The sequence below is a fragment of the Danio rerio genome, chromosome 13, assembly GCF_052040795.2.
Source record: "Danio rerio strain M-AB ecotype USA chromosome 13, GRCz13ab, whole genome shotgun sequence".
NCBI classification, from domain to species: Eukaryota; Metazoa; Chordata; class Actinopteri; order Cypriniformes; family Danionidae; genus Danio; species Danio rerio.
In genome coordinates this window covers 11,866,528-11,892,755 of record NC_141033.1, presented here as the reverse complement: position 1 = coordinate 11,892,755, position 26,228 = coordinate 11,866,528, and the positions used below count along the sequence as shown (strand labels likewise).

Genomic DNA, 26,228 nt, shown 5'->3' with positions numbered 1-26,228 from the left:
TATACACTCCCTGACAAAATCTTGTATTTGATTCCAGCTCTAAGAGCAACAAATAATAACTTGACTTCTAGTTGATCATTTGGAAAAGTGGCAGAAGGTAGATTTTTCAGATGAATTATCTGTTGAACTGCATCCCAATCATCACAAATACTGCAGAAGACCTATTGGACCCAAGATTCTCACAGAAATCAGTCAGGAAAAATTATGGTTTGGGGTTACATTCAGTATGGTGGCATGCGAGAGATCTGCAGAGTGGATGTTCTTAGTTCTTTTTCGACTACAACATGACTGTCCTAATTTGATAATTAAAAATCGAGGCCTGATCATATTTTATTTTGGCAAAATAAGTGTAATCTAGAGGCCTTTGTCTTTCTTATAAGCCACTTTTGATACCAAATGATCAACTAGAAGTCAAGTTATTATTTGTAGTTCCTAAAACTTGGATGGGTGAAAAGACTTTTGTCGGGTAGTGTATAAGCACAAAAGCAGCCTGTTCTTTCCATTGATTAGGTGTCATGAAAATTCAGCTTTTAGTCAGTGAGAATCAGGGAAAGGTCCGAGAATTTTACATTTGGCTTAAAATGGGAACCCTGCACACACAACCGAAACAATTACACTGTAATACTAAGGGTGCTTCTCAATATCCTTCCTCGTATTCTTACTCCTGCATCATCTGACCTAAGAAACGAATCCAGTTCAGCCTTCTTGTAGGACATCTTGAGAAGAGAGGGCTTGAACGAGGATACAGGGCTGTACATTTTATGTAAACCTGACACACCTTGTAACCTCTGCCCTTTTACATCTGCACTAATAATAAGGTTATTTGGATGATTATATGAATATTTAGCATGCAGTTATTGTAAATGTGGGTTAGGTTTTCACAGTTGTGTTAATTTAAAAAGTATAATGTACTCTTCAGCATAAATGAAAGCAGTTCACGACTGGAAATAATTGCTAATAATAACTAGTAAAAAAAAGAAAAAGAGACAAATGTGGGGTGTTGTGGAGGTTGAAATGATTCCAATTATCTCTAATATTCAAAAATGCTGATGTGCAAGCAAAATCAGGGGTGCAGAGTATTTATAAAAATGCTTTGAAGTGATGCCAAAGGAAGCTTGGTTATTTCTATTTGCGTCATTCATTCCATCTTTTCCTTGCATCCTTCCCTCACATCCTGAGGGGTTGGAGCTAAGACTTAAGGAAAGGAAATAAGAATGCACAAATGAGAATTGAGAAGGACCCTAACATTCACACCAAGCGAGCTTACACACACATTTATACATGTTTGGTTTACTCCAAGTCCATTTTCAACTTTCATTGTAATCTATTAGCATAATATGGAAAATTGTAAAAACTGATGAGTCAATATAGAAGTAGTGAACTTTGACCAAATGTGTTTTAGTTATGTCTAAATATGAAATTAAAAAGCAAAACTTATTCTCTTAGTAGAAGGAGCTAATGACCAGACCCCTGCAATCTACTGGTCTCACAGGCGTAAATCCCTGTGACACCAGTAAACAATAGGGGATGGGATGTGTCCCCCCCCATCTGATAGTTTCCCCCCTAAAAAGTTATTTTTAAAAAGAAATCGCACTCTCTATTGTGAAAAATGTATGTATGTATACCTTAAATAATAGTGAAATTGTAGAAAAATCAAACATAACAAATGCTTTTAGAAACAGTTGAGTTCCCTTTCCTCACAGGGGTTTGGCCCATTGCCTGATTTCCCAGTTCATCTCACCTACTCTAGACACACACACGCACACGCACACGCACGCACACGCACACACACACACACACACACACACACACACACACACACACACACACACACACACACACACACACACACACGAGCCAGGTGTACTAGTGACTCAGTTAATGTTGAACTCCAGTGAGGAGGGTCCTTTATTCTATATAAATAAAGTGATTCTCTTAAATGTATTTGATGCAGACTCATTTATAAATTAGTTGCGGCAAAAATGCTGATGATTACCGCTGTAATTTTCCATGAATCTGCTATATTAGCGATTAAAATATTACTTATCTAGATTATGTTAGCTTGTTTACAATAGCTTGTTGTACAGTGCAATGCGACTAACATGCCAAAGCTGTTTCCCGTGCATTGTTTTATTAGTGATAGCTTCGAATAATTTTAACTTAACATTAACGGCCACAATTAGCATATTGATTAGCTGTGCATTTACTAAATGAGTACTGCTAGTGCTATGTTCAAATTGACCCCACTGTTTTTTTTTTTTTTTTTTTGTATAATCAGTTTCTATTCTGTCCATTTGTGTCTTAATTATTGTGGACATTTCTGGACATACGTACATAACTTGACTATTATTTGTATCCCCTTCTAAAACTGCTCATGAGTAAATTTGATATTTATTGTCCAGCCTACTGTCAAATTCAGTTTATGCTCATGACTGGTCATAATGGCAGTTTCTGGAAATAAACTTTTGCATGCATGTTAAAAATCATGACACATTTGCTTTTTTTTTTTACATATTGAGTTTCCTTTCAGACTGAATAAAAATTCTAAATATAAATATGATATACAGTAGAAATGATTAATGTTTTAAAAAGGTCATCAAGTTTTAAGCTTCTATCTCAGTGGTGCGTAAATCATAATTGCGAGATGAAAAAGTAAAAAAAATAATTTTTATCCCATAGTATAAATATTCTTCTATAGATGCAGGATCCTAGGCAGGACCTTCTATGTAATTAAGCTAAACTTTGCACAACAATGATTATAACAGGATGTCCACGAGGCCTTAAGGTATTAAAAGTTGATAAATCAATATAGAGAAACATAAGGCCCTTAAAGTATCAAAAAGTCTAAAATGCTGTTTTACTTGGTGTTATATTTTGCATCGTTTTTGATTATGCAATGTATAGTTCTATGCTAAAGTTTGCCAGGATTTAATCTGTGAATATTGAGATGCTGTAGTTTATGAAATCAATAAAATCCTGTTAGTTTTGACATCATGCTGCTTTGCTTACTGCAGTAACCAAGACCACACTGTTATTCCTGCTGTTATATAGACGCCACCTGCTGGATTAGCATTTGTATTATTTTAATAAATAGTGACTTATTTTAGGATTAATTTCTTACAATTAGTTGTTTGTAAATGTACTGTAAGTTAAAATGTCGCTAGTGTTTCCAGTTGAAACCTAAATCTTAAAATGTATGGAAAGTGTCTTAAAAAGATCTTAAAAGGTATTGAATGTCACTCTGTACACTCCAAAAATGTATTTTGCTGCATGTTTAATCTACTTATTTCAAATTAGTTGAAACAACACAATTCATAAGTTTTTGGGGGACAACTTCTTTTTTTTGTTTGTTTAAACCACTTAAATGGGTAAAAATGATTAAGTAAACTTAATCGATTTGTGTTGGGATAACATGGAGATTATGTGGAACCCTGCATTTTTACAGTGTATATACCCTGTATGACGTCTTTTTTTTTTTCTTCTTAAACCTGCAGGATATGACATCAGCTGTGATTACCTACTGTGGTCATTTCTTCCATGGCAACTGTTTGAGAAAGTGGCTTTACGTGCAGGAGACGTGCCCCATGTGCCACACCTCCATCAAACCCACAGCCAGTCCAGCGGCTCCAGCAGACGAAGCTCAGCCGGCCCAACCAAACTCACCTCCTGCAGAGGAAGAACCCCCGCCTGAAAACCATGAGGAAGAGGAAGAACAGAGAGATGATGATGATGATGTTGATGATGGTGAGGATGATGGTGATTCCTCCCCAGAGACCAGCTGTGAAGAATCTGAAAGTAAATACTCCAGGAGGAAAGACAGTCTCCAACACTTACATTGTGAAGCTAATGGTGATTCTCAAGGTGTTGCAGATGCTGTGCCCAGTTGCTCATCGGACGAGGACTCTAAAGTGTCTTTGCAGGAGCCTGGGAAGGAAAGGGCCAGAAACATAAACTTAGCCAGAGAAGCGTGAAACAGAGAAACCAAAATAGCAGGGTTGCAGAAATCTTCTCGAGAAAATAGAGCAAAAGCTCAGAGATAGGAAGCCATTATGCTGCTTGTGTGCTGGACTGACTTTTTCACAGGACCTCCGCAGTGAAGATTATACTTAGCATACGATCATTTTGAATAATCTTGTCTTGACATTTTTTAAGATGTCATGTACACTGTAAACCATCTCTGTTAATTAACAGTTTCCATATTTTGCGATTCACAAATGTTTTAGTTTTTTTACAATTGCTTTGTCGACTTTTGATGTGGAAAATTCAACTCTAAAGTTTAGACTTTAAAGACTTCTGTTGACATTTTATTAGTTTGAAATAATATAAGAGATAACATGTAGAGAAATAAGTCTGTATAATAGCAGAAAACTTACTGGCCGCTTATTAAAAGGTTTTTGTACAGTAATATATAACACCAACTCAGACTATATATCACTTTAAACTATTAAACATGTTTATAAGTCACTTTTTCAAACTTTCTGAGGGTAAAAATTGTTGGAAGAAAGATCAAGGTCACGAAATGCAATTCAAAAACATTAAGAAATGGGGGAAAATAAAAAACACGAATCACAAAATATAGAAAACTGTTGATTTACTGATTGTTTTAACAGTGTATGATGATAATTGTCCAGTTCTGTGGGAGAAATGAGCTGATCTGAGATCTAAAATGCACACAATTCATGTTTTTTTTTTTTTGTCTGGGTGTATGAAATGACTTTCTGTTTGTGGTATTGGAGGTACAGATAAATTGCACATGAATGAATCTCATTCTGACTGATGCAGGACCGCAGGTAGCTGTGCCTTTTCTGTGTCACTCCATTGTGTGCTCGTGTTTTAAACTGAAGATGTGGAGCTGTCATGGAGGTGGTCATATCATGGCGAGGATTTCTCTCAATTACGTTATGGTTTGTGGATGTGTTCTGCCGGGATTCAGGGGTAATAAACTGTCAGTGAAGCTGCGTTCGGTGCACAATGATCATCATTGTTAAAGGAAAGATCCTAGGTGAGGATGTTTATCAGAGCAGAGAATAAAGATGAAATGCTTATACAATCACATTTATTCTTTTGTTCTTTATCGGTTTTGTTTAAATCAGTCTGTGTGATTCGTAGAGCGTCTTCTCTTCAGTTGACTGTTTTTCTCGATTACCTTAATGGTAGGAGAAGATTAAAACAACACAAGTTATTATTGTCTGATCTCTTTGTGAATTGTGTGTGTTTTTTTCTTTCTTGCAGGCTCCTGAAAGCTCTACATCAGGAGTGTCAAACTCAGATCCTGCAGAGTTTAGTGACAGCCCTGCTTCAACACACCTATCTCTAGGTATTAAGCAAGTGTAGGCACTCAATTAGTTTGATCAGGTGTGATCATTCTACATTGGCCACTTTATACTTCAGTATTGTAGGGCTGCACGATGTTGAAAGAATATTCGCAATGCAACTATTTAGTTTTTCTGCAATATGTATTGATGGATTGAATATCTCAATTTGTGGAAAATTCATTATTTCAAAACCATTGGGGTGAGTGTATATAGGGAAGTGTGTCTGCATTAATTATTATCAACTAGTTAAAATTAACTTTAAGCAAGACATTTAGCAGAAGAAAAAGAAATGCTGGAAAAAAAAGCTTTTTCTGCTAACTTATTGGCAGTTAGACACAAATATTTACAGAACTAAGGTAAAGAGACACTTGACAGCCTTCACTATTGACTTGACTACTATAAACTCACTTTAAATGTAAATTATGAACTCTAAATCTATTATGTTTGAACTTTGCCATTAATTACATTTAGATTTAGTCATTTAGCAGACGCTTTTATCCAAAGCGACTTTCAAATGAGGACAAGGAAGCAATTTACACAACTATAAGAGCAACAATAAATAAGTGCTATAGGCAAGTTTCAGGTATGTAAAGAAAGTGTAAGAAGCAAAACATTAGTCTTTTATTTTTTTTGTAGTTAGTGGAGGAGTCAGAGAGGGAGTTGCGTATTAGTAAGGAAAGTGGAGACTAAATAGTTGAGTTTTTAGTCGTTTTTTGAAGACCGAGTGACTGCCGTTCTGATGCAGTTAGGGAGTTCATTCCACCAAATGGGCAGCTTGAGCGCGAGAGTTCGGGAAAGTGATTTCTTCCCTCTTTGGGATGGAACCACGAGGCGACATTTATTCACAGAACGCAAGTTTCTGGAGGGCCTATAAATCTGCAGAAGTGAGAGCAGATAAGAAGGGGCTCAGCCAGAAATCGCTTTGTAAGCAAACATCAGAGCTTTAAATTTGATGCAAGCAACAACTGGCAGCCTGTGCAAATGGATGAGTAGCGGATAGACATGCTCTTTAAGGTTCATTAAAGACCACTAGTGCTGCTGCATTCTGAAGCATCTGAAGAGGTTTGATAGAGTTAGCTGGGAGCCCGGCTTGTAGAGAGTTGCAATAGTCCAGTCTGGAGAGAACAAGAGCTTGAACAAGGAGTTGAGCTGCATGTTCAGATAGAAGGGGTCGGACCTTCCACACGACTTTCTCCAGAATCTTGGCCATGAATGGAAGCAGGGATACCGGTTTGTAGTTTTCAAGTGGCGTTTGATCCAGGTTGGGTTTCTTTAGCAGTGGGGTTACCCTAGCCTACTTAACTGAAGTGGATGAATTAACAAACTCCTTTTCAACAATTACCCATACTTGACACTGAAGATCCTGCAGTGTGTCTCTTGCAAATGTGTACATTGTGATATTGATGCTTAAACGATTAATTGTGCAGCCCTACTGGCAATAATTTATCAACCGAGCTGAAAATTATTGTAATCTACTTAGATGTTGGAGAAATGGGTAGGAAAAAGATAACAGTGACTTTGACAAGGGCCAAAAGTGTATGACAGTTCAGAGTATCTCTAGCAGTGAAAATTTACAAACAATGATGAAAGGATGGTCAAATCACCAACCAGTGGCCTTGCCCAAGGTTAAAAGCTCCTACAGTGCATGGAATGCATGTAGAAATATAGGAGCAGTAGAAGGTGGCTGTATGGTCCCAAATTCTTTAACATCGCATAAAAGGCCATACTTCTGTGCACTGTGGGGATTCACTATTATAATGTGTAATGGTATGATGTACTTTGTACCAAGACATAATGTACCATGTAAAAAGTATCACGTACCATATTACCATGGTATTTCGGTATGTCATAAATCCCACAGCTTTCCACCGGGTGCTCAGTTTTGCCTCACAGTCCAAAGCCATGCTCTATAGGTGAGCTGAATAAACTAAATTGCCTGTAGTGTATGTGTGTGAAAGAGTGTTTATGGATGTTTCCAAGTACTGCATTGCAGCTGGAAGGGCATCCGCTGTGTAAAACATATGCTGGATAAGTTGGCGGTGTATTTCGCTGTGGCGACCCCAGATTAATAAATGGACTAAGCTGAAGAAAAATGAACGATTGAAAACCGCAGAGCAGTGGTTCTCAACCAGGGGCCTCAAGATGACTTCAGGGGATAGTTCACCCTTAATAAATATCAATTCTGTTACCATTTACTCACCGTTTATTCACTTGCTCCAGTTTGATTCATTTTCTTTTCTGTTCCCTACAAAAGATGACCTATTGAAGAAAGCTGAAAACCAATAACCATTGATATCCATAGTTGGAATTACAAATGGATGTCGGTTATTGGTTTCTAACATTCTTGAAAGTATCATTTTTTGTGTTCAATAGAACACAAAATCTCTCAAACTGGTTTCAAACATCAAGAGTGAGTAAATGATGGCAGAATTTTCTTTTCTTTTTTCCCCCTTTTTTTGGTGAATTATCCCTTTAAAATGAATTTATATAAGCTTTAAAAAAAAATAACTCAAAATCCAGACATGTCTTGTCACCCTCAATAGGTAAATATGGCAGCTTACCAAAATGTTTTATGAATCAAAAAAAAAATGCAATGAATTCAAATAATTTGATTATGCCAAGCCAAAATATTTTAGGGGTAGCAGTTGTGGCAAAAACTGCTAGAAATTAAATAGTCATATAAATGTAATACAGCATGAACTGGAACTTAAAATGTCTGCTTTCATTTGTTATCAGAACCATTATATTTACATTCACCTCATCTCTCGTCATCGTGGTTCAGAAGAAGCCTGCCTTTGTTTTCCAAGGAATTACATGAACATGTTTGAAGGTAATCCCTTTACAATTCTCCTCCGATTACTTTTGATTTTTTTTTTTATTAAAAAATAAAACACATTTTGGAAGTTGAGTGAGTTTTATTACCGCCTATCCCGTTGTCATCCAGCGCTCAGGGTGGCGCTCGGTTCATTACCGCTCTTTAATTCGCCATTTAATGCCACGATGAGCAGAAGCAGCTAGAAGTGCTAACAACAAGCTCACGGACATCTTGTCAGCTCAGACAAACTGAAAGAGAAGTGTAATACACACACATCAGCTTTACACTCACCGACAGGGATCAGGGCCTGTCCGTATTCACCCGTCTGACTGCGGTATCATTTTAGACGCTGAATGTTAGATACAGTTTCTGCATCGTGGCATTTTTAATGGTAGTTTTTATCTAGGCAGCTGGCTAGCTCTCAGGTTAGCTCACATATCGAGAAATAGGGCGCTAGTTATTCGGGAGCCACTACACCCAGTGGGAAGATGGCGCTTAAACGAATCCAAAAGGTAAGTGAGAAATTATACCGAGGATGAATATATCAACCAGATGTATTATAAATCAGTGTGTCATTAATTACTTTAGCCATTTGCAGCATGTGGAAGTGTTGCGTAAAAAAACGAGTGTTGGATTATTCCCAGTTAACGTTACAAGCGCGAGTTGGTTGTTCAATTATTACACCAATCCTGTCTTTATATATATATATATATATATATATATATATATATATATATATATATATATATTTTTTTTTTTTTTTTTTTTTTATACAGATCCAGAAGTATGCTAATATAACACGTCACTGTCAGACGAGGGCTTTGACAGCTAATAATTATTTGACTATGTCGGATTATGAAATGGTAGGTAAATATTAAAGCTGATAAATCTACATAATATCGGTATTTAAATGTATTATAATTATTAAACTGGTTACTGAAGTGTTTTCACTTCGCCTCGTGGTGTCGGCGGTAAATTCTTATCATAGTCCTGTAAAATGAAACAGAAAACATGAATCTGATCTTGATAAAGTTCATAATGATATTAGGTTTTGACGTCTGATCTTTTTATTACTGCTCTTCTTTTAGCTGACCTTTAGAGCCTGTGTATAATTTTAGGTTTACGGCAAGACACTTAAATTGGGTAAAAATAATATTGTTTTATTAATAATAATATTATCACCATACTTCCTCAGTTGGTTGAATAAACTCTGAATTTATATAAAATATGGTATATAATCAATCACATAATAAGTATTTGTACTTATTAAAAGTGTTACTTATAAAGGAATCCTTTTGAAATATCGATATAAATAAAACTTTAAAGTCTGGGCTTCTCAATTGGAGATTTATAGCAAAGTGCAGCAGAAAAAAAATATTTAGAGAAAGCTGCTTTAGAAATTGTACTGTAATTACAATCTACTAAAACTATTTCATAAAATGTGAAAACAGTAAAACTTATAGGGGTATTTTGGGTTCATCTAATTAGACACTCTATGAAAGAAACACTTGAAACGGATGAAAAATTGACAGATGCATGAAAAAGTGTTTTGGCCTGTAGTGTCTTGTCTTGATAGTTTCATATTATTCACATTAGAAAAATATGTCTTAGGTAGTTCAAACCTGCCTGTATTCGTGCAATGGAAGAGCTCTAGAAAGTTACAGTTTGCTGACATGAAATGGCCTCAGGTGTCTTCCCACTCATCAGACTCGACCACATAAAAATAAACGTGGCGCTCTTGAAGTAGGCAGAAGCAGACGGACATGTTCAGGTTGTGTTCCAGCTCTTCTCCCTCATGACCCCTCTGGAACTATAAATACACTGTGCTGCTAAACATTCAATCTGCCGGTTTCATCTTGCTGTCACTATAGTGATAAAAGAGGCAAGCGCCATTTCTGGCCCTTCATTATACAGAGCCGTCTGTGCGTTTTCACTGCATACATCTCATTCTGCCTCTCCTCTGTAGGAATTGACTGATTTGGCACGTGATCCTCCTGCACAGTGCTCAGCAGGTCCGGTGGGGGATGACGGTGAGATCCAGGACTTTTACATGCACATTGTGGTTGTATGTGTGTGTTTACTGTAAACTGATGCTGTACATGTGTTTGCTCTCATGCAGTTTTCCACTGGCAGGCAACAATCATGGGGCCGGTGAGTACAGTAAAAACTAAATGCACGTTATTGAATAAGTTAATGCTGGTCCGCAATGTGGATCACTGTTCAAAGGTTTGGGATTGGTAAGATTAGATTTTTAAAAAGCCCATAAAATAATTATGATTTTTGTTTTTACAATTTAAAGGGGACCTATTATGCAAAAATCACTTTTCTAATAGGTTTAAACGCAGATTTGTGAAAACAGCGTGTGAATATAACCAGCTTCTAATGGTAAAGTATTCTATTATTCATAATAACACTTTATAAAAACAGGCTGCAGAAACACTTTGATAGACATTCTCATTTTTTATATGTCATCGGAAGGGGAAAACCCTGCCCATTATGGCCCGTTTCCACTGAGTGGTATGGTATGGTATGGTTTGGTATGCCCCTTTATGCCCATTTCCACTGTCATAATGTACCAAAAAGTGAACCGTACCAATATTTGGGTACCCTTTCCAAAGGGTGCCTAGCACAATAAAAGGGTACCAAAAGACGACTGGTTTACTGAGAAAGGTCACTAGCGCGTGTACAAACAAGGAGATTGAAAACAAAGGAAGCACCATTTTTAAAGGGCCATGAATCCCCCCCCCCACTTTCGGTTAAAGTCTACTTCAGAATTTTTTCAAAAGATGCATGATTAATGGGCGTGGAGCATAGGGCAGGAGTGGGCGTGGCCAGCAGGGGAGAAGGGGAGCGAACAACTGTTGTTGACAGTCAGCTCACAAAATGAGACACAAACTGTCAGGAGATGCATGAGTTTATAGTTCACAAAGTTAAAATGCAAAGAAACAAAGAAATAAACAGTAATTTAATGCCCTGCTACATTTGTTATTCGTAATTTAATATACACATAACCACAATTTATATCATTATAAAGATAAGTGTGTTCATGTAAACACTATAAATGAGGATTCTCCCTCGATCCCCCGGTCTAAATTATAGATCTGAATGCAGACTCAGTGCAGCAGGTCTCCTGACCTGTCTATTTTAACCATTAGCCCTGCTGGTAATATAGAGGAAACACAGCAGCACGGCGATGTGAACGAACTCCTGATAAAAGTCAACGTCCGCCATTCGTCAATTCTCGTACTGCTCTCCTGACAAAAATGCTTGCAGCACACACACAGCTTTGCTGTAAGATCAGCCCTGACAAGATCGCGGGGAAAAAACTTGCAACAAACCCCGTGGATCATGGAAACAAACACATGCGAGCCTTCATGAACGGTTACTGCGTGCCGTGGGTCCGTGTCTCACAGCTTGCTTGAAACTGGCAGGTCTGCCTTGCCTTGAGAAAGCACATGCTCTCATGAATAATTAAGCAGGCGGCTCTTCTCATAGGATAAGAAAACTCCGCTATGAATAATAATGAGAAACCGACGCGTCATCATTGCACTTGCAATACTTCGCTACGTCGCCAATTTTGATCCCGCCCCAAAAATCATTTTAAACCCGGAAGCTGAAATTAGCTGACAAAAGCTCAAAATTATCCAGTTTTCCCCACAATTAAAGCTGACAGGTGCTAACATTGTCTTAACTGATGCTCAACACACACACATCTGTTAATATAAAAAAAAAAGTTCTCCAGGGTGTCCAGAACCTTTAAGAACACAGCTGAGACATGTGGCGGTGCGCCACGCCAAAATTCATCCCACCACGGCTACATTTCAGCTTCTCATTCAAAACATTTTATTTTTTTAAAAGCGGGTAATAATCGCACCAAAACGTATTAAAGGGTAAGTGAATTATAATAGAGCAAACGTTTCTGTAATCGTAGTAGTGCTGTGCGTCATTTGCTTATCCTTTAAGGCAGTGGTTCCCAACCTTTTTCTTTGGGGCCCCCCCCATGAACATATACAAACATTGGAGCCCCCCCACCATATAAATACAGACGCACGCACACACATATGTACTGTGTATATATATATATATATATATATATATATATATATATATGTGTGTGTGTGTGTGTGTGTGTGTGTGTGTGTGTGTGTGTGTTTGTGTGTTTGTGTAATATTAATATATAGTAATATGTATAGAAAATATTAATTAATCAGTTTTAACTTGTCTTGGCCTTCAATAAAACCAAAATCTAGGTAGGCTTTGTCATACTGTCTAATCTTTTTCTTCGCCTCTGAAGAATCACTGCATTTACGTTTGTCTGCCATTTTTGTTTTGATTTTGCCTTTACGACACGTTGACAAGCAAATTGCGCGAGTGAGCAAAATTTAAATAATTATTTAAAGTTATTTATTTTAATTATTTTCACTATTATGTTGGAATTTTAAGTATGTGTTTAGATTTTTTTTTTTTTGGTACTTAAAAATGCATATATAATAGTAGGGCTACTCTATTTTGGGAAAAATCATAATCACGATTATTTTGGTCATAATTTTAATCACGATTATTCAAAACCATTGCCAGTTAAAGTCAAAATTATTAGCACTCCTGAGATTTTTTTTTATAACTATTTCCCAAATTATGTTTAACAGAGCAAGGAATTTTAACAGTATTTCCTATAATATTTTTTCTTCTATTTGTTTTATTTTAGCTAGAATAAAGACAGGTTTAAATGTTTTGAAACCAATTTAAGGTCAATATTATTAGCCCCCTTAAGCAATATATATTTTTGATTGTCTGCAGAATAAACTACCGTTATAATGACTTGCCTTATTACTCTAATTAAGCCTTTGAACTGCACTTTAATCTGAATGCTTGTATTTTGAAAAATATCTAGTAAAATATTATGTGCTGTCATTATAGCAAAGACAAAAAGAAATCAGTAATTAGAAATGAGATATCAAAACTATTATGTTCAGAAATAAGTTAATAAAATATTCTTTCCATTAAACAGAAATTGGGCAGGAAAAGGTTTGCTAATATTCAAGAGGGCTAATAATTCTGACTTCAACTGTATACATACAGTTATTTTCCACCCTGCAAAGGAAAGAGAAATAAATACAATAGAAAAAAATATGAAACAAACTGTGCTTTAAGCATCTTCACTGTAAGAAAAACACTTTAGCTACAGCAGTCCTTCAGTCAAGAGCAGCGAGGGTTTTCTTGTTATGTTTGTTTAATAATGATAAAAACAGGCGGCAGAAGGATTATAGCGCACTGTATCTTTAATGGTTTCTCTTTCACGTCTTTTGATCCTCAACTCGTTTGTTTATTACACAAATGAGGGTTAATGTACATAATCACTAAACACCGCGTTTTGACACCTATTTGACCATTAAAGCGCTCACGTTAAGATGACTTTAGATGTCTGCGCTCCTCTGCTCGTCTCAGTGTGTGAATGAGACCGAATGCTGACCAGCCGCATGCTTCTGACTGCGTGATCGTGCTGCACACACACATAAGCTCTTTCGCGCTTTTAAGAAAAACACGTGTACAACTGGAACGTGGCAAAATATGACGCAATAATCATTTATCTCGATTAATGCTTTTTTATAATCGTTTGAAACCGAAATCTAAATCGGATTTTCGATTAATTGCAAAGCCCTTTATAATAGTGGAGCATTTTTATGCCTTTTTCTACCTCAATACTTATCCTCTCCCGCGCCCCCCCTGTGAACTCTGGCGCCCCCCTTAGGGGGGCGCGGACCCCAGGTTGGGAACCACTGCTTTAAGGTGACGTGCTGACTGACTTACAGGCTGACAGGTGCATGATGTGTGAGGCCAGCAAACACGACGTATGGCCATTTTACTTTACTTCAGGACACATTAATGCTTTTATAAATATTTTTTTATATATATTCCTAGCAAATCTAATAAATGCTGGAGACATTTCTCTTCTGGAGACTTCTAATACTGCGCTAACGACATTTGTCATTAAAATAATAACGGCACAGGTAGTCGGTAGATCTGTGAAAAAAAAAAAAAAAAAAAAAGTCCTGCCGCCACAACTGGACAAAATCCTAGAGGAAACACTGCTTATAATAGCGAGCCATGGTTGACCTGAGCTTAAACAAACCTTATGGCCATTTTGATGAACAGCCAAGATCAACCTGCTGTCCAGTTGTTGTTTACGAGGCCGTCTAAAGCACGAGTGGTTTCGCTTTCTCCAGTGAGCCTGTGGTCACTTGCTGTGCATTTATATTTGAAATAATGAACTTCTTGTGCTGATGATAATAATGTGCGCGTGATTACTGAAGTGCTTCTGACATCTGATCCTTTCAGAAATGGAAAAACGCGAGAGTGGCGCCCAAAAAACAAAGAAGAACCCCGAAAAAACAAATAAGCAAAGGATTCTTTCAGCAACTTAAAAGATGAACAAAGTACCATGTTTAATTAGTATCATTGCCTTTTGGACTATTAGGAACTCAGAATGATGGAATTTCTAACAACATGTTAAAGTTGCGTGTTGGTGAAGAATAAAGATTAGAGGTTTGCGCTGACTATGTTTGTATGTCTGTAATGTTTCATATAGTTTATGAACCCATATAGAGTCTAAATGTAACTTTTGGGTATCTTTCATTTGTAATTGGTAAAATTTCAGAGACTGTAAATATCTGTATGTGTTCATAAATATTTAATTATTTTTTATTTTATATAATCGCAGATGGTAGGCTATTTCATTAATCTGCAGCTATAATCAAATCCTGTTCATAGAAAGGTTAGTAATAAACATTAATTTATACATGTATGTATATAAAGGATTTGTTTAGTAAGAAGTGCTTCTCATACAATATGTGAACTTCGACTTGAATGACGTTGACTTCAACTTTCTGCCGAAAACCCAGCCCACCAAAAGGGGACCATTAGTACCCTTTGGCAGTGGAGATACAACCTGGATAAAGCTGACCTGTATTGAACCGTATCGTATTGTACCACTGGAAACGGGCCAAAAATGATGATCTCTCCCTCATTAGCATAGGACGCTGGTCTTGTTTATGAATCTGCCACTATGCTGACACATAGGCATTTGTAGCTCCACCCTCCTTTAAAAATGGCACAGTCTTATTTGAATTTACAGTGACAATTACCAAAATAACACAATTAAGAACAGATCGCCGAACAGATCAGCCACTTTTGACGCTCATAAACAATCATAAAGTCTTTGTGCTGCAGGAATTAGGAGGTTTGCTGAAGGTGCGCAGCTTTCGTGCCTGGTGAGGGGTTTGCGTCTTTAATAACCTACGACAGTTTGCGTTCATTGAATAGTAAGAATGAATAATAAACAAATTTCAAACAGTCCCTCTAAAGTCACATCTCGCTTTCAGTTTAGGGCTTAAGCGCGTTTTGCACTCACACACAAGAGTACCACGCCAAAGCCCAAGTGAACTGAGTTTATCGAGCCCGCTTCAGCGCACTCACACTTCTCAAACGATCCAGGAAACGGGCCTGGGCACGGTTTAGATAGCATAGTGTGAGTAAGCCCTTATTTTGCATCTTGTAAAAAGGGGCACAATAGGTCCCTTTTAACTCGAGTTATTCTGTTTGGTAGAATTACACAATTCACAGAACAAAAACTTGTGTTTAAAAAAAGCCATCATTAAAGTGTCTCCTAGTGCCTACATTTTATGGAATTTAATCTTTTGATCTTTTACAGTTTGTGTCACCTGAAAATCTGATTTTCCACATTTTAAAGTATATTACATGTAACAAAGGAATACAAAATATACGAAAGGCAAATACTAAAAGATTTTTTAATAATACAATCTTGCATAAGCCAATGATTAAAAACAGAATTCATTTAGATTGATTTTTGTACAGGTCCATACAGACACGCACACATAAACACATACAGATTTCTCAGTATATGCATGAAAAAACATGCACTGATACAAAAATAAAAATCTGCAAATATTTCAGTCATGATTTTAAAGCCTTACCATCAATTAAGGTCCGTCAACAATGTACAAAAGTTAAAATGAGCTTTTTCTTTGTGAACATATTTAATTATAAATAAAATTTATGCCTTTGACCCAAAGCTGAATTTTCAGCTTCATTACTTCAGTTTGTAGTGTCATCATGATTCGCTAAAAACCATTCCAATCATATAAATTGATGCGCAGCTTAATATTTTAGTAGAAACTGATGCTTTTTCTAGATTAATTGTTGAATAGAAATAGAAATTGCTGATGAAATAGAAACATTTTGTGACATTATAAATATTTTCACTCTCATTTTAATTATTTAACGCACAACCTTAGTAAAATGTCTGAAAATAATAACTGAATTGCCCCAAACATTTGAACGATAGTGTAAATGTACTAATATCTTAAGTCAATCTCCTCTTATTTCGTTACAGAATGAAAGTCCATATCAGGGTGGTGTGTTTTTCCTAACCATACACTTCCCAACAGATTACCCATTTAAACCACCAAAGGTGAGAACTTCAGAAACAGCAATACCAATTTCTGTCTGTTCTATTGTGTCTGTGCGTGTGTTTGACTGCAAGAGTGTATAACATTGTTGTCTTTATCTAGGTTGCATTTACTACAAGAATCTACCATCCCAACATAAACAGCAATGGCAGCATCTGTCTGGATATCCTCAGGTCCCAGTGGTCACCTGCACTTACTATTTCTAAAGGTAAACGCACAATAATAGGTGTTGCAAAGCCTGTCAAGAGTGGCACGACACTGAAGCATTTGTAATCGTGTCTATTGGTCAGCTGATCCATTAGCGGCTATCAATGGGTACTTATAGACGGATCATCTAAAAGATGCAGTGGAGAAAACTCGTTAAAGCCATTATTGTCCACATATAACTAATTATAAAGTGTTAATTTATTTTGACACCCCTACACTACGGTACGGTATGCATTTTTTTCCATTTCCGCTTTCAAAGGTACCAAAATAGTGTACTTACTGATTTTTTGGCACCATTTACTAATGGCTGATTTCCTAATTCACTGAGTGGTACAGTACGGTACACTTTTATGGCCGTTTCCACTGTCAAAGGGTACCTAAAAGTGAACTGTATGATTTTTTGGCCACCTTTTGCAAAGGGTACTTAACATGACAAAAGGCGGAGCTAGACATGCAGCTGCTATGGGTTTACAGAGAAGCGTAACTCGCGCATACACGAGTATAAGAATGAAAACAAAGAAACCATTTTTAATTACACAGTAATACTATATACATATAATAATCATAATGGTTATAACTAAATTTAATGTGTCCTGTTTTTGTTTTACAACGCCGTCTAAAAGTGTGAGCGGTTTCAATTTCTTCAGGGAGCTCGCAATCGTTCGTGTGCGCATCTATACTTGAAATGACAAACTTCGTGAGCTGATGATAATACCGTGTACATGATCATTGAAGTGCTTCTAACATCCGATCCTCTCAGTCCAAACAAAACAAAGGAGAAGCCAGAAAAAAACGAAGGAGCGAATGATTCTTTCGCCAACTGCCATGTTTAACTACTATCATCGCCTTTTGGACTATTATGGACTTGGTATGACAGAATTACTTTCTAACTATAGGTCACATGTGCTGGTGAAGATTACAGACACAGATGAGAGGTTTGCTCTAACTGTGGGCTATAAGTTGCGTATAGTTTGTGAACCCAAATATGGACCAAATGTATGCTGTGTTTAGTTTTTCTGTAATTAGTAACATATAGAGACTGTAAAGCCTGATTTATACTTTGCGTCAAGTGACCGGCGTAACCCACGGCGCATGCAACGCGCGTGGCTGTGCATTTATACTTCTGCGCGCTGTCTCTGTTGGTCTGCATTAACACTTCTGAAACGCTAGTGGGCAGTGAGGTGTTAATGTTTCTCTGTGTCGAGTTGCTTCGCGGCTTTTTTGCTTTTCCTGAACACTTCCGGGATGTACAAGTGGCTCAAACTCGCTCATTTTAGGAGGCAGGAACCGGCAGACGTGCAACAACTTTAACTATGAGGTAAACACAAAACAAAACTTTCCATCCGGAGCTCCTTCACGGGACTCCACACTTGTAAACAATCGCTCGCGGCATTCGAGCGGCTCTCTGTCCCGCCCAGACTCGTCAGCGCTACCAAGCCGACCAATCACAGAGCTTACGCTACGCGTCGTTGCCACGTGTAGTTACATTTTTTGAGAGGTGCACGTCAGTGACGGCGACGGAAACGGCGAAGGACTCTGCGTCAGCGCCGTAGCATACGCCGGCGTTTGACGCAGAAGTATAAATCAGCCTTAAGGGTCTGTATGTGCTCATGTAGGTTGCCTTTATTTATTTCATAATTGCAGTTACTGTAGGCTATTTGATCTAGTCATTGATCTGCAGTTATAATCAAATTATGTTCATAGAAAAGTTCGTTATGAACATTTATCCACAAGTATTTCTGTGTATAAAGCATCTGTTTTTTGAGAAGTGCTTCTCATATAATATGTGAACGACACGTACAGCTTTACTTTGACGTTTCCTTGAGTTAGAATGGCGTTGACTGAAACTTTCTGTCGTACACCACCCTTAGTACCCTTTAGGCAGTGGAAATGCAAGCCTGATAAAGGTGACCCATAGTGTACCATACCAGTCAGTGGAAACGGGCCATAAGCGTGGTGCCAAAATATTCATTTAGGGTGTCCGTGGGGTCTTAAAAATTATTAAAAGTTAATAAATCAATTTACAGATATTAAAGGCCCTTAAAGCATTAAGAAGTCTTAAACGTTATTATACAAAGTATTACTACTATACTTTGTATAATCAAAAATAAAGCTTAAGTTTGCCTGAATTTAATATGCAATATTGATCCGTGCATGAATAAGTACCGGGTCACACAAGAAATCATTAATTATTTCTGTATTTTATTATCTTTGTCTGAATCTTTTATTTTGAAAAATGACTGTATTCTCTTGGTTACATCTTGTTCACTTGAGCACCATAATTTAACCCACAAGCAGCAAAATGAGTAAGAAACAGACATCTTTGGAAAGTCTTTGTGAAGTGAAAATGGCCCAGGGAATGACCCACAAGCTGCCAAGAAATGGATCCGCAACCCATTTGTCAACAAATCAAGTGAATCAAGGATGTCTGTGCAAGAAGATCAACTGATAGAGATGGCAAATGATGGTGGCTGTTCACATATCATCTTTTTCGCGCGCAAGTTTGTTATTTCCAATAAAAGCACACGGCTTGTGTGACGCATTCGCGCCTTTCAGGCACCCCAATTGAAAACATCTTCAGAATGCTGCGAGCACGCCATGAGTCATGTGACAAGAGCTGACCAATCCGCTTCATATTTTGTATAAAATATACACATTTCGGTAGACTAATTGTCTCATACAAACACTGCAGTGCTTTTTAATTGTCTCCATAAATAAAATTTGTATCAGTGTTGCAGAAATGCTTTGTGAGCTTGTCATCCTTGTTTTATAGCATCGATGTTGTAATGTAATTAAAATATTATCAGTTAAATAGACTTCAGCATTCATTTAGTTGTTCAAGTCTAAAATAAGATGGTAATCCATTTATACGCACAAGCCATCAGTATCAGCAGCCTAGCACAGAAACTCCATTGAAAATACTAGAGTAAAATAAATGTTTATATTTTAAAGACATGGTGCGGAAAAAAAAATATTTAATGCAGTGCTTTTTGAGAACCACTTTAGATTATATATATCAATCATGCAATGAAGATGGTTGATTTTTAAAGAATAGAGACCGTAAACATTGTTCAGACTCTTTAGTTTGGTTTTCTTACAATCAGTATTTAATAAATATACTGCAAGTTAAAATGTCACTAATGTTGTTACCGGTTGAAACCTAAAGGGTTGATAAGATCCTAACATGTATGGAAAGAGTCTTAAAGGTTTTAAAAGGTATTGAGTTTTACTTTATGATTGCTGTATATACACTGTTATTGTATTTTTAAAATAATATTTTATACTGTAATGTGTTTGGACTACATTACTTTCATCCAATTAGTTTTATAACAATTATCATCTGTAAAAGATTTGGGATTGTGAGCAACCTAGGTTTTGCTTTAGTTGAAAATGGTTAGTTGTGATATGGGAAATTTATTTGGCCTGAAAAGCAGCTAATCTCACTGGATGAGCAGCATGATGTATTTTTTTTTAATGATGTTGTGTTTGTGTCTACATATTGTCACCTATTGTCTCTGTGTCTTCTTTGCAGTTCTTCTGTCCATCTGCTCACTCTTATGTGACCCCAATCCTGACGACCCTCTTGTGCCAGAGATTGCCCGAATCTATAAAACAGACACAGAGAAGTAAGTACAGAATAAAGCACACAAGTCATAAGTTTTACTTTTACACACGGTCATAAGTTTGCTTTCATTGTTATAGTTTATTCATTTTGCATGTAATTTACAATTTTTATCAGTTTGCTAAAATGTAAGTCCTGATAGATGAGAAATGCATTTTTAGTCTGGTGTTAATCTCATTAATAATTTTCTTTAGCCCCCCAAAAGGGGTTAATTGATTACCCGCTATCTTGTGTTTAAAAGCCATAAGAAATGAGTTCATCGTTGGAATACAAATTAAGATATTGTAATCAAATCTAGAAATTCTATTCAATCAATACAGGGCGTCCGCGGGGTCTTAAAGACTTTAAATGTCTTAAATTTCTAAACATTTTAGGCCTTAAAGTCCTAAATGCACTGAAATATTGTATTGTAGGTCTTAAATCCTTTTAAACAAGGCTTAATTTTCCTATGTTTGTGTAAAACTACTCAGTCAAGCAAACACCCATGAAACACCACCCTACATCTCAATAAAACATTTAACAAAACTCTATTTGAACTCTGTTTACCAATACGGTTTATTTACCTACCTTACAATAAGATTTGATTAAAAGCTCTTCATGCATTTAAAGACCATATATGTTGAGGACCGTGACATGGACGGTGGACACATATGCATACATTTAGTTTATTATAGTTTTTAAAGCATTTTTTAAACAGAAAAATGTATGTTGAAACAATATTACATCTACAACTAGAGTTTGCTTGTTTTGACACATTATTTAAAGTATGTGGTCAAGAAATAACTAATTAGTGTTTTTTGATGGGGCAAGTAAAGTTCTTTTTTTGGGCTAGACACACTAATGGTCATTAGGAAAGAAAATCCTGCGAATTTAGTCCTGAAGTCTAAAATTTCATTCATAATGGTCGTAAGTATTAAATTTAAGAACAGCACAAACCTTGCAGAAGCTTTAAAGCGTTCATAAAGAGATGAAAAATAAATCCACGCGAACTAACTGATTTAAGTCTTCTTTAGAAACGTTTTGTGTGATGAACAGATTTCATTTAAGTTCTAATTTAAGTTTATTTTAATATGTAAATGATTAAGGCACCTTATGTCAGTCTATTTGTTTAAGACAATTTTTTTGTTAAGATTAAAGACATTAAAAGGCATGTAAATAGAATTGAAGCGAGTCTAACACACAATGCTCTATCAGGTATAATAGAATGGCAAAGGAATGGACAGAGAAATATGCCATGCTGTAGGTGAAGGGCAGCTCTTCACTGTGAACATTAGAGGTACTGTAGAGAAGCGGTTGTTTGCAGTGTGGTGCAGCATGAGCGTGTGGCATCACTAATACTGCGCTCACGGCTCTTCTAAAAGGACTGAAGAAAAGCGCAGAAACCAAAAGTCTTTTAAATGCAGTTGTTGCCTCTCATTTGTTAGGGTTTGTTTTGTCTTGTATTTAACCCGATGGCAAGCATGGCTTTTAATCAGCTGTAAAGTCAGAAATAGCATGATGTTTTTGTTAGGTTGGTTAAAATCTTTGTGTAAATTTTAATGGCTGAGGGTTTTCTTTTGTGTGTGGACTAGTTTGAGCATGGCATGAGAAGCATTAAAATGCTAGATGAAAAATGCTGAATTTTTATCTTCAATTAAGTTTAAACTTAAATAAAAATGATTAAGACTTTATTAATTTTAGAGGTGTCACCCTACACTGGTCTCACGGTTCAGATTATCATGCCATCGATTTGGTTCTATTCGATATCTCGGTGCATTGACGATGCTTTCCATACACAGTTTTATATTTTCTTCACAGCACAATTTTTTTTATTTAAATTGTAATTAAAAAATGTAATTAAAATATTATCAGTTAAATAGACTTCAGCATTCATTTAGTTGTTCAAGTCTAAAATAAGATGGTAATCCATTTATACGCACAAGCCATCAGTATCAGCAGCCTGATACACAGTTTTACATTTTCTTCACAGCACAATTTTTTTTATTTAAATTTATAAATATATTTATAAATTTAAACACAATTTTGTGGCCACATATATGAATTGTACCTTAATAATACTTTACAATTAATACTTTACAATACTTTAATAACTCAAGTACCTGCACAGAACAACATAAGCATTTATAGCAAATAAAAAAAGTTAAATATCCTGCTTGCTTTTTGAGCCCTGTCGAGCAAGTTCTTACACCCATGTGATTGGTCACGCGCTCAACAGAAAGGGCTGTGATTGGCTATAACGCTCTGGCGCTGTTCACTGATGAGTGACGATGATAAACACTATGGCAATTGCATCTAATCCATGAAAGACACGGTGGAGAAAACTTGCTTTGCAGACATGCTCGTGTCTGGATCCACAAATGTCGCTGTAACAGCTGAGAGGAGAGGAACTGTCACGCCAGCACAGCAGGTCAAAGGTCCACAGTAAGAGAGAGAGAGAAATGGAGTTTACTTTCATTTTCTCCATAACAGTGATACAGGGCTTTTGCTGTAACTTCAGTGTCAGTGAAAGACTGTCCAGCAAACACACACGCAGTGAATTGTGCAGAGTTTCTACATTAAGGAGCGTTTTAATTACTTGCGCTCGCCAAGCTCCCTTGCCATAGTAGGCTACAGCAATATAGCACATATGAGATAAATGACGTCAGTTCGTAATAACTGGTTAGGATCTATTACTGATAACGAATTGTCTGCTTCTGCATCACGGTGCACCGAACAAATAATTAATTTTGACACCCCTAATAAATTTTGTTTAATTTTGTCCCAATTTTTTTAGAATACCAGAAAAATATCAATTATCAAATGAGAATTAATGTGTGTGTGTTTTTTTTTTTTTTTTTTTTAATTGTTTTGGCAAACAAAGTGCTGCAATGCAGAGTTTTGCTGGAAAATTAAACCATGGATATTAAAATAACATATTAACTAAATTAATTGTTTAAAAATGTTTTGCAGTTCTTCTAAAAGGGCTCCAAGATTAATCGTAAAAAGATCATGATCTCGATTCGACCCTACACACCATCTTAATTCAGCTTTTCTACAATTCAGCCAACTATATTTTCAAGGTCAGGAGAGAATCAAGGCAGTCGCACAAGTCTTCACAGGAACATAAACACCTTCAAATGGTGTTAAAAGTGTCACGTACTGTATTTATAAGGTATAATTTAGCCAGAAATGTCATTACTGTCATCATGTAATGATGTATTTGCGGTCACACATGAGTTCACCACGAGCTTCCGAGAACTTGTGCACGCAGCACGCCAATGACGGTTACTTTAGTGAACAGAACCTGCATAGGCTGTGAAGAACAAGTAATAAAGTTGTAAATAATGTTCAGTTTGTTGCACGGTACGATCGTTTGAGAGCCGCGCTGAAAGACGGATTTGCATGTGTGTGTGTGTTTTATCACCGTGACTGCAGCCATGAGCCGTACTAGGAAGTGAAAATGAAACTGGCCGCACATTTAAATGATCATATGGCATTTTACGGTTATGATTATGACAAGCATTTGATGTTTTTTCTTTTATAGCTAACACATAGTGTTGTGCATGAAAATAAATGTTTTATTGTGTCAGTATAGCTATTCTAGCTTATATAGCCTAATGTTGAATATTATGCAAGAAGTCTGATAATGACAAATGTCTGATTTTACCAGTGAAAACAAATGGTCTAATAGTGCTGTCAATGACAAATGACAAGCACATCTTAAACATAAGAAATCAATTTTACAAATATGAATAAATATTATATATAATAATATATATATATATATATATATATATATATATATATATATATATATATATATATATATATATATATATATATGAATAGTATTCTGGTGTCATAATTTAACTCTGAATTAACAAACAGGACATATTCAAGTCCACCATAATGGCTGTACAAAATATTTTAAGCAACAGTAGACCTACACAGAGGCCTAATATTATTATTGTTGTTTTACCATATCGTCACTTTTGAATTATAAGGTTCTATCTGACGTTTGTCAAAATTGAGTTGACATATTATTATTGAATGACAACTTATTGTGTACATTTTAAAACTTAAAAAAACAAATGTTAGACACATACTGTTTGTTATATGGATTGCAAAAATTTTGAAACTCAATATCTCAATCATTCAGAACGCAGAAAGAACCTCATAATTCCAAGGTGACGATATGTTTGAGAGTTAACAATAATAATAGCCTACTCATATTAACCTTTACAATATCGTGATCTTGATTTTAGGCACACAAAAAAAGTTGTGATTCCCATTTTAGCCAGAATCATGCAGCCTTAACGTCTAACCATTTTTATTTAAATAATGTTTGTAATCTGAAGTTTTGTTAGGTCAGTTCGTAAAAGCAAGAGTTTATTGCATAGAAGACATTTGAGTTTCTTTGTGTTCAGAAAGGTTTGATCCTGCATTTTGGAGGCATCGTCTGCAGGAAGAGTCACTGGATTTTAAGCGTCTGATGTTTTTCTGTCCTCTTTGCAGATACAACAGAATAGCGCGGGAATGGACTCAGAAATATGCCATGTGATGTTGGCTGGACACATTTACAAACTGTTTGTTCTCTCATGTTTTGGACACTGTTGCAAGACCATATTTCCCCATCTGTCTCTTATGGAGGCACAAGCCCAGTTTTCTGCTGAAACGGGAATGCAGGCCCGAATGTGGCCTTTTCACACTACACAGTCCTGAGATGGACATCATCAGAAGGGAACTCAGCGTCTGTCTGTTCTCTACCAATCAGCTCTTCTCACTCCACAACACCTCATGCCTGTATGACCACAGTGTGTGTCTCTCTGAGCCGCTCGGAGAGAGAATGTCTTTAGGTTGTTCTGCTTTTTTTTGGGGCCTTACTCCTGGAGTGCATGCAATCGCAGGAGAAAAGGTCAGATGTTTTACATCAGTGGGAGTTTGGGACCGATTCCTATATTCTGTTTGATTGTGAAAAAACAAAAAAAAATAAAATAAATGAATAAAAATTGCAATGTTCAGATCAGCTCTTGGCCCAACCTTTCACAGCTGTGACACTGAAATTACACTCACTCGATTGGCCTAAATATCTATTTAAAATCCCGCTACTTTTACCCTTCAATAAAGATGCATAACTCATATTATGTGGAACTGTTTTTTTTATTTATTTATTTATTTATTTATTTATTTTATTTTTTTATTCTTCAAGCGCTGAAACCATATTGTATTTTTTGGAAATATCCAAAGATCACTTCTGCCCTAAAACTAATCGGCAGACCAACCAATAAGTGTTAGAAACCTTGCCTAATTGTAATACTCCCTTTCTCTGTCATGTCAATTTGACTTGCCCCCATTGGATAAAACAGCCCAAACCATGCAATCGCTCATAAACTCCTAAACCACTGGCAACAGACTTAGCTCAAGCCCAACAAGGCATGCATGAGATCCAGCTGCCACCCTTGCAAAATTTTCAGGTGTTTTGTATTTTTTTGAAAAATCAACCTTTGCAAACCACTCCAAGGATTTTCTCTCCATCTCAACCAATGTAGTCAAATACTTATGGTGGGTGTGATTTTTGCCAGAGTATGAAGCTGAATGTTGAACCTGGAACATCAATTATTGGTTATAAAATGTAATCCATACCTAATCCCCAACCCTAACTAAATTATTCCCAAAATCAGAGGGAAATTACAGTTGGATAACAATCATGTACATAAACCCTAACTGTAAGCCTAAACCTAATATAAACTGTACTTTCCCTTAATTCTGATTGGAATGTTGACTCAGGAACATGTCCTACTTGA

General features: G+C 36.4%; 2 protein-coding genes across 7 annotated transcripts in view; both read left to right on the top strand.

The window, feature by feature from the left end:
• The window catches only part of zmp:0000000662, a 34,803-nt gene extending 29,748 nt beyond the window's left edge, over positions 1 to 5,055 (top strand). For all 4 annotated transcript variants that reach the window (XR_015505766.1, XR_015505765.1, XM_087279068.1 and 1 more), the window contains exon 11: positions 3,495 to 5,055. Coding sequence is in view for 2 of the 4 variants with exons in the window: in XM_087279068.1 (XP_087135194.1) it covers positions 3,495 to 3,971 (477 nt within the window). In the remaining 2 variants the exon portion in view is untranslated. The remainder of the gene's footprint in view (positions 1 to 3,494) is intronic.
• A 3,276-nt stretch (positions 5,056 to 8,331) lies between these two features.
• Positions 8,332 to 26,228, top strand: part of ube2d3 (ubiquitin-conjugating enzyme E2D 3) — a 59,541-nt gene continuing 41,644 nt past the window's right edge. Inside the window, exons 1-8 of one of the 3 annotated variants that reach the window (XM_087277508.1) lie at positions 8,332 to 8,642; positions 10,097 to 10,160; positions 10,250 to 10,281; positions 16,541 to 16,618; positions 16,719 to 16,824; positions 20,356 to 20,449; positions 21,640 to 21,721; positions 24,940 to 25,565. In XM_087277508.1, the coding sequence (XP_087133634.1) occupies positions 8,619 to 8,642; positions 10,097 to 10,160; positions 10,250 to 10,281; positions 16,541 to 16,618; positions 16,719 to 16,824; positions 20,356 to 20,449; positions 21,640 to 21,688 (447 nt within the window). In that variant the 5' untranslated portion in view covers positions 8,332 to 8,618 and the 3' untranslated portion in view covers positions 21,689 to 21,721; positions 24,940 to 25,565. 3 annotated transcript variants of the gene reach the window in all.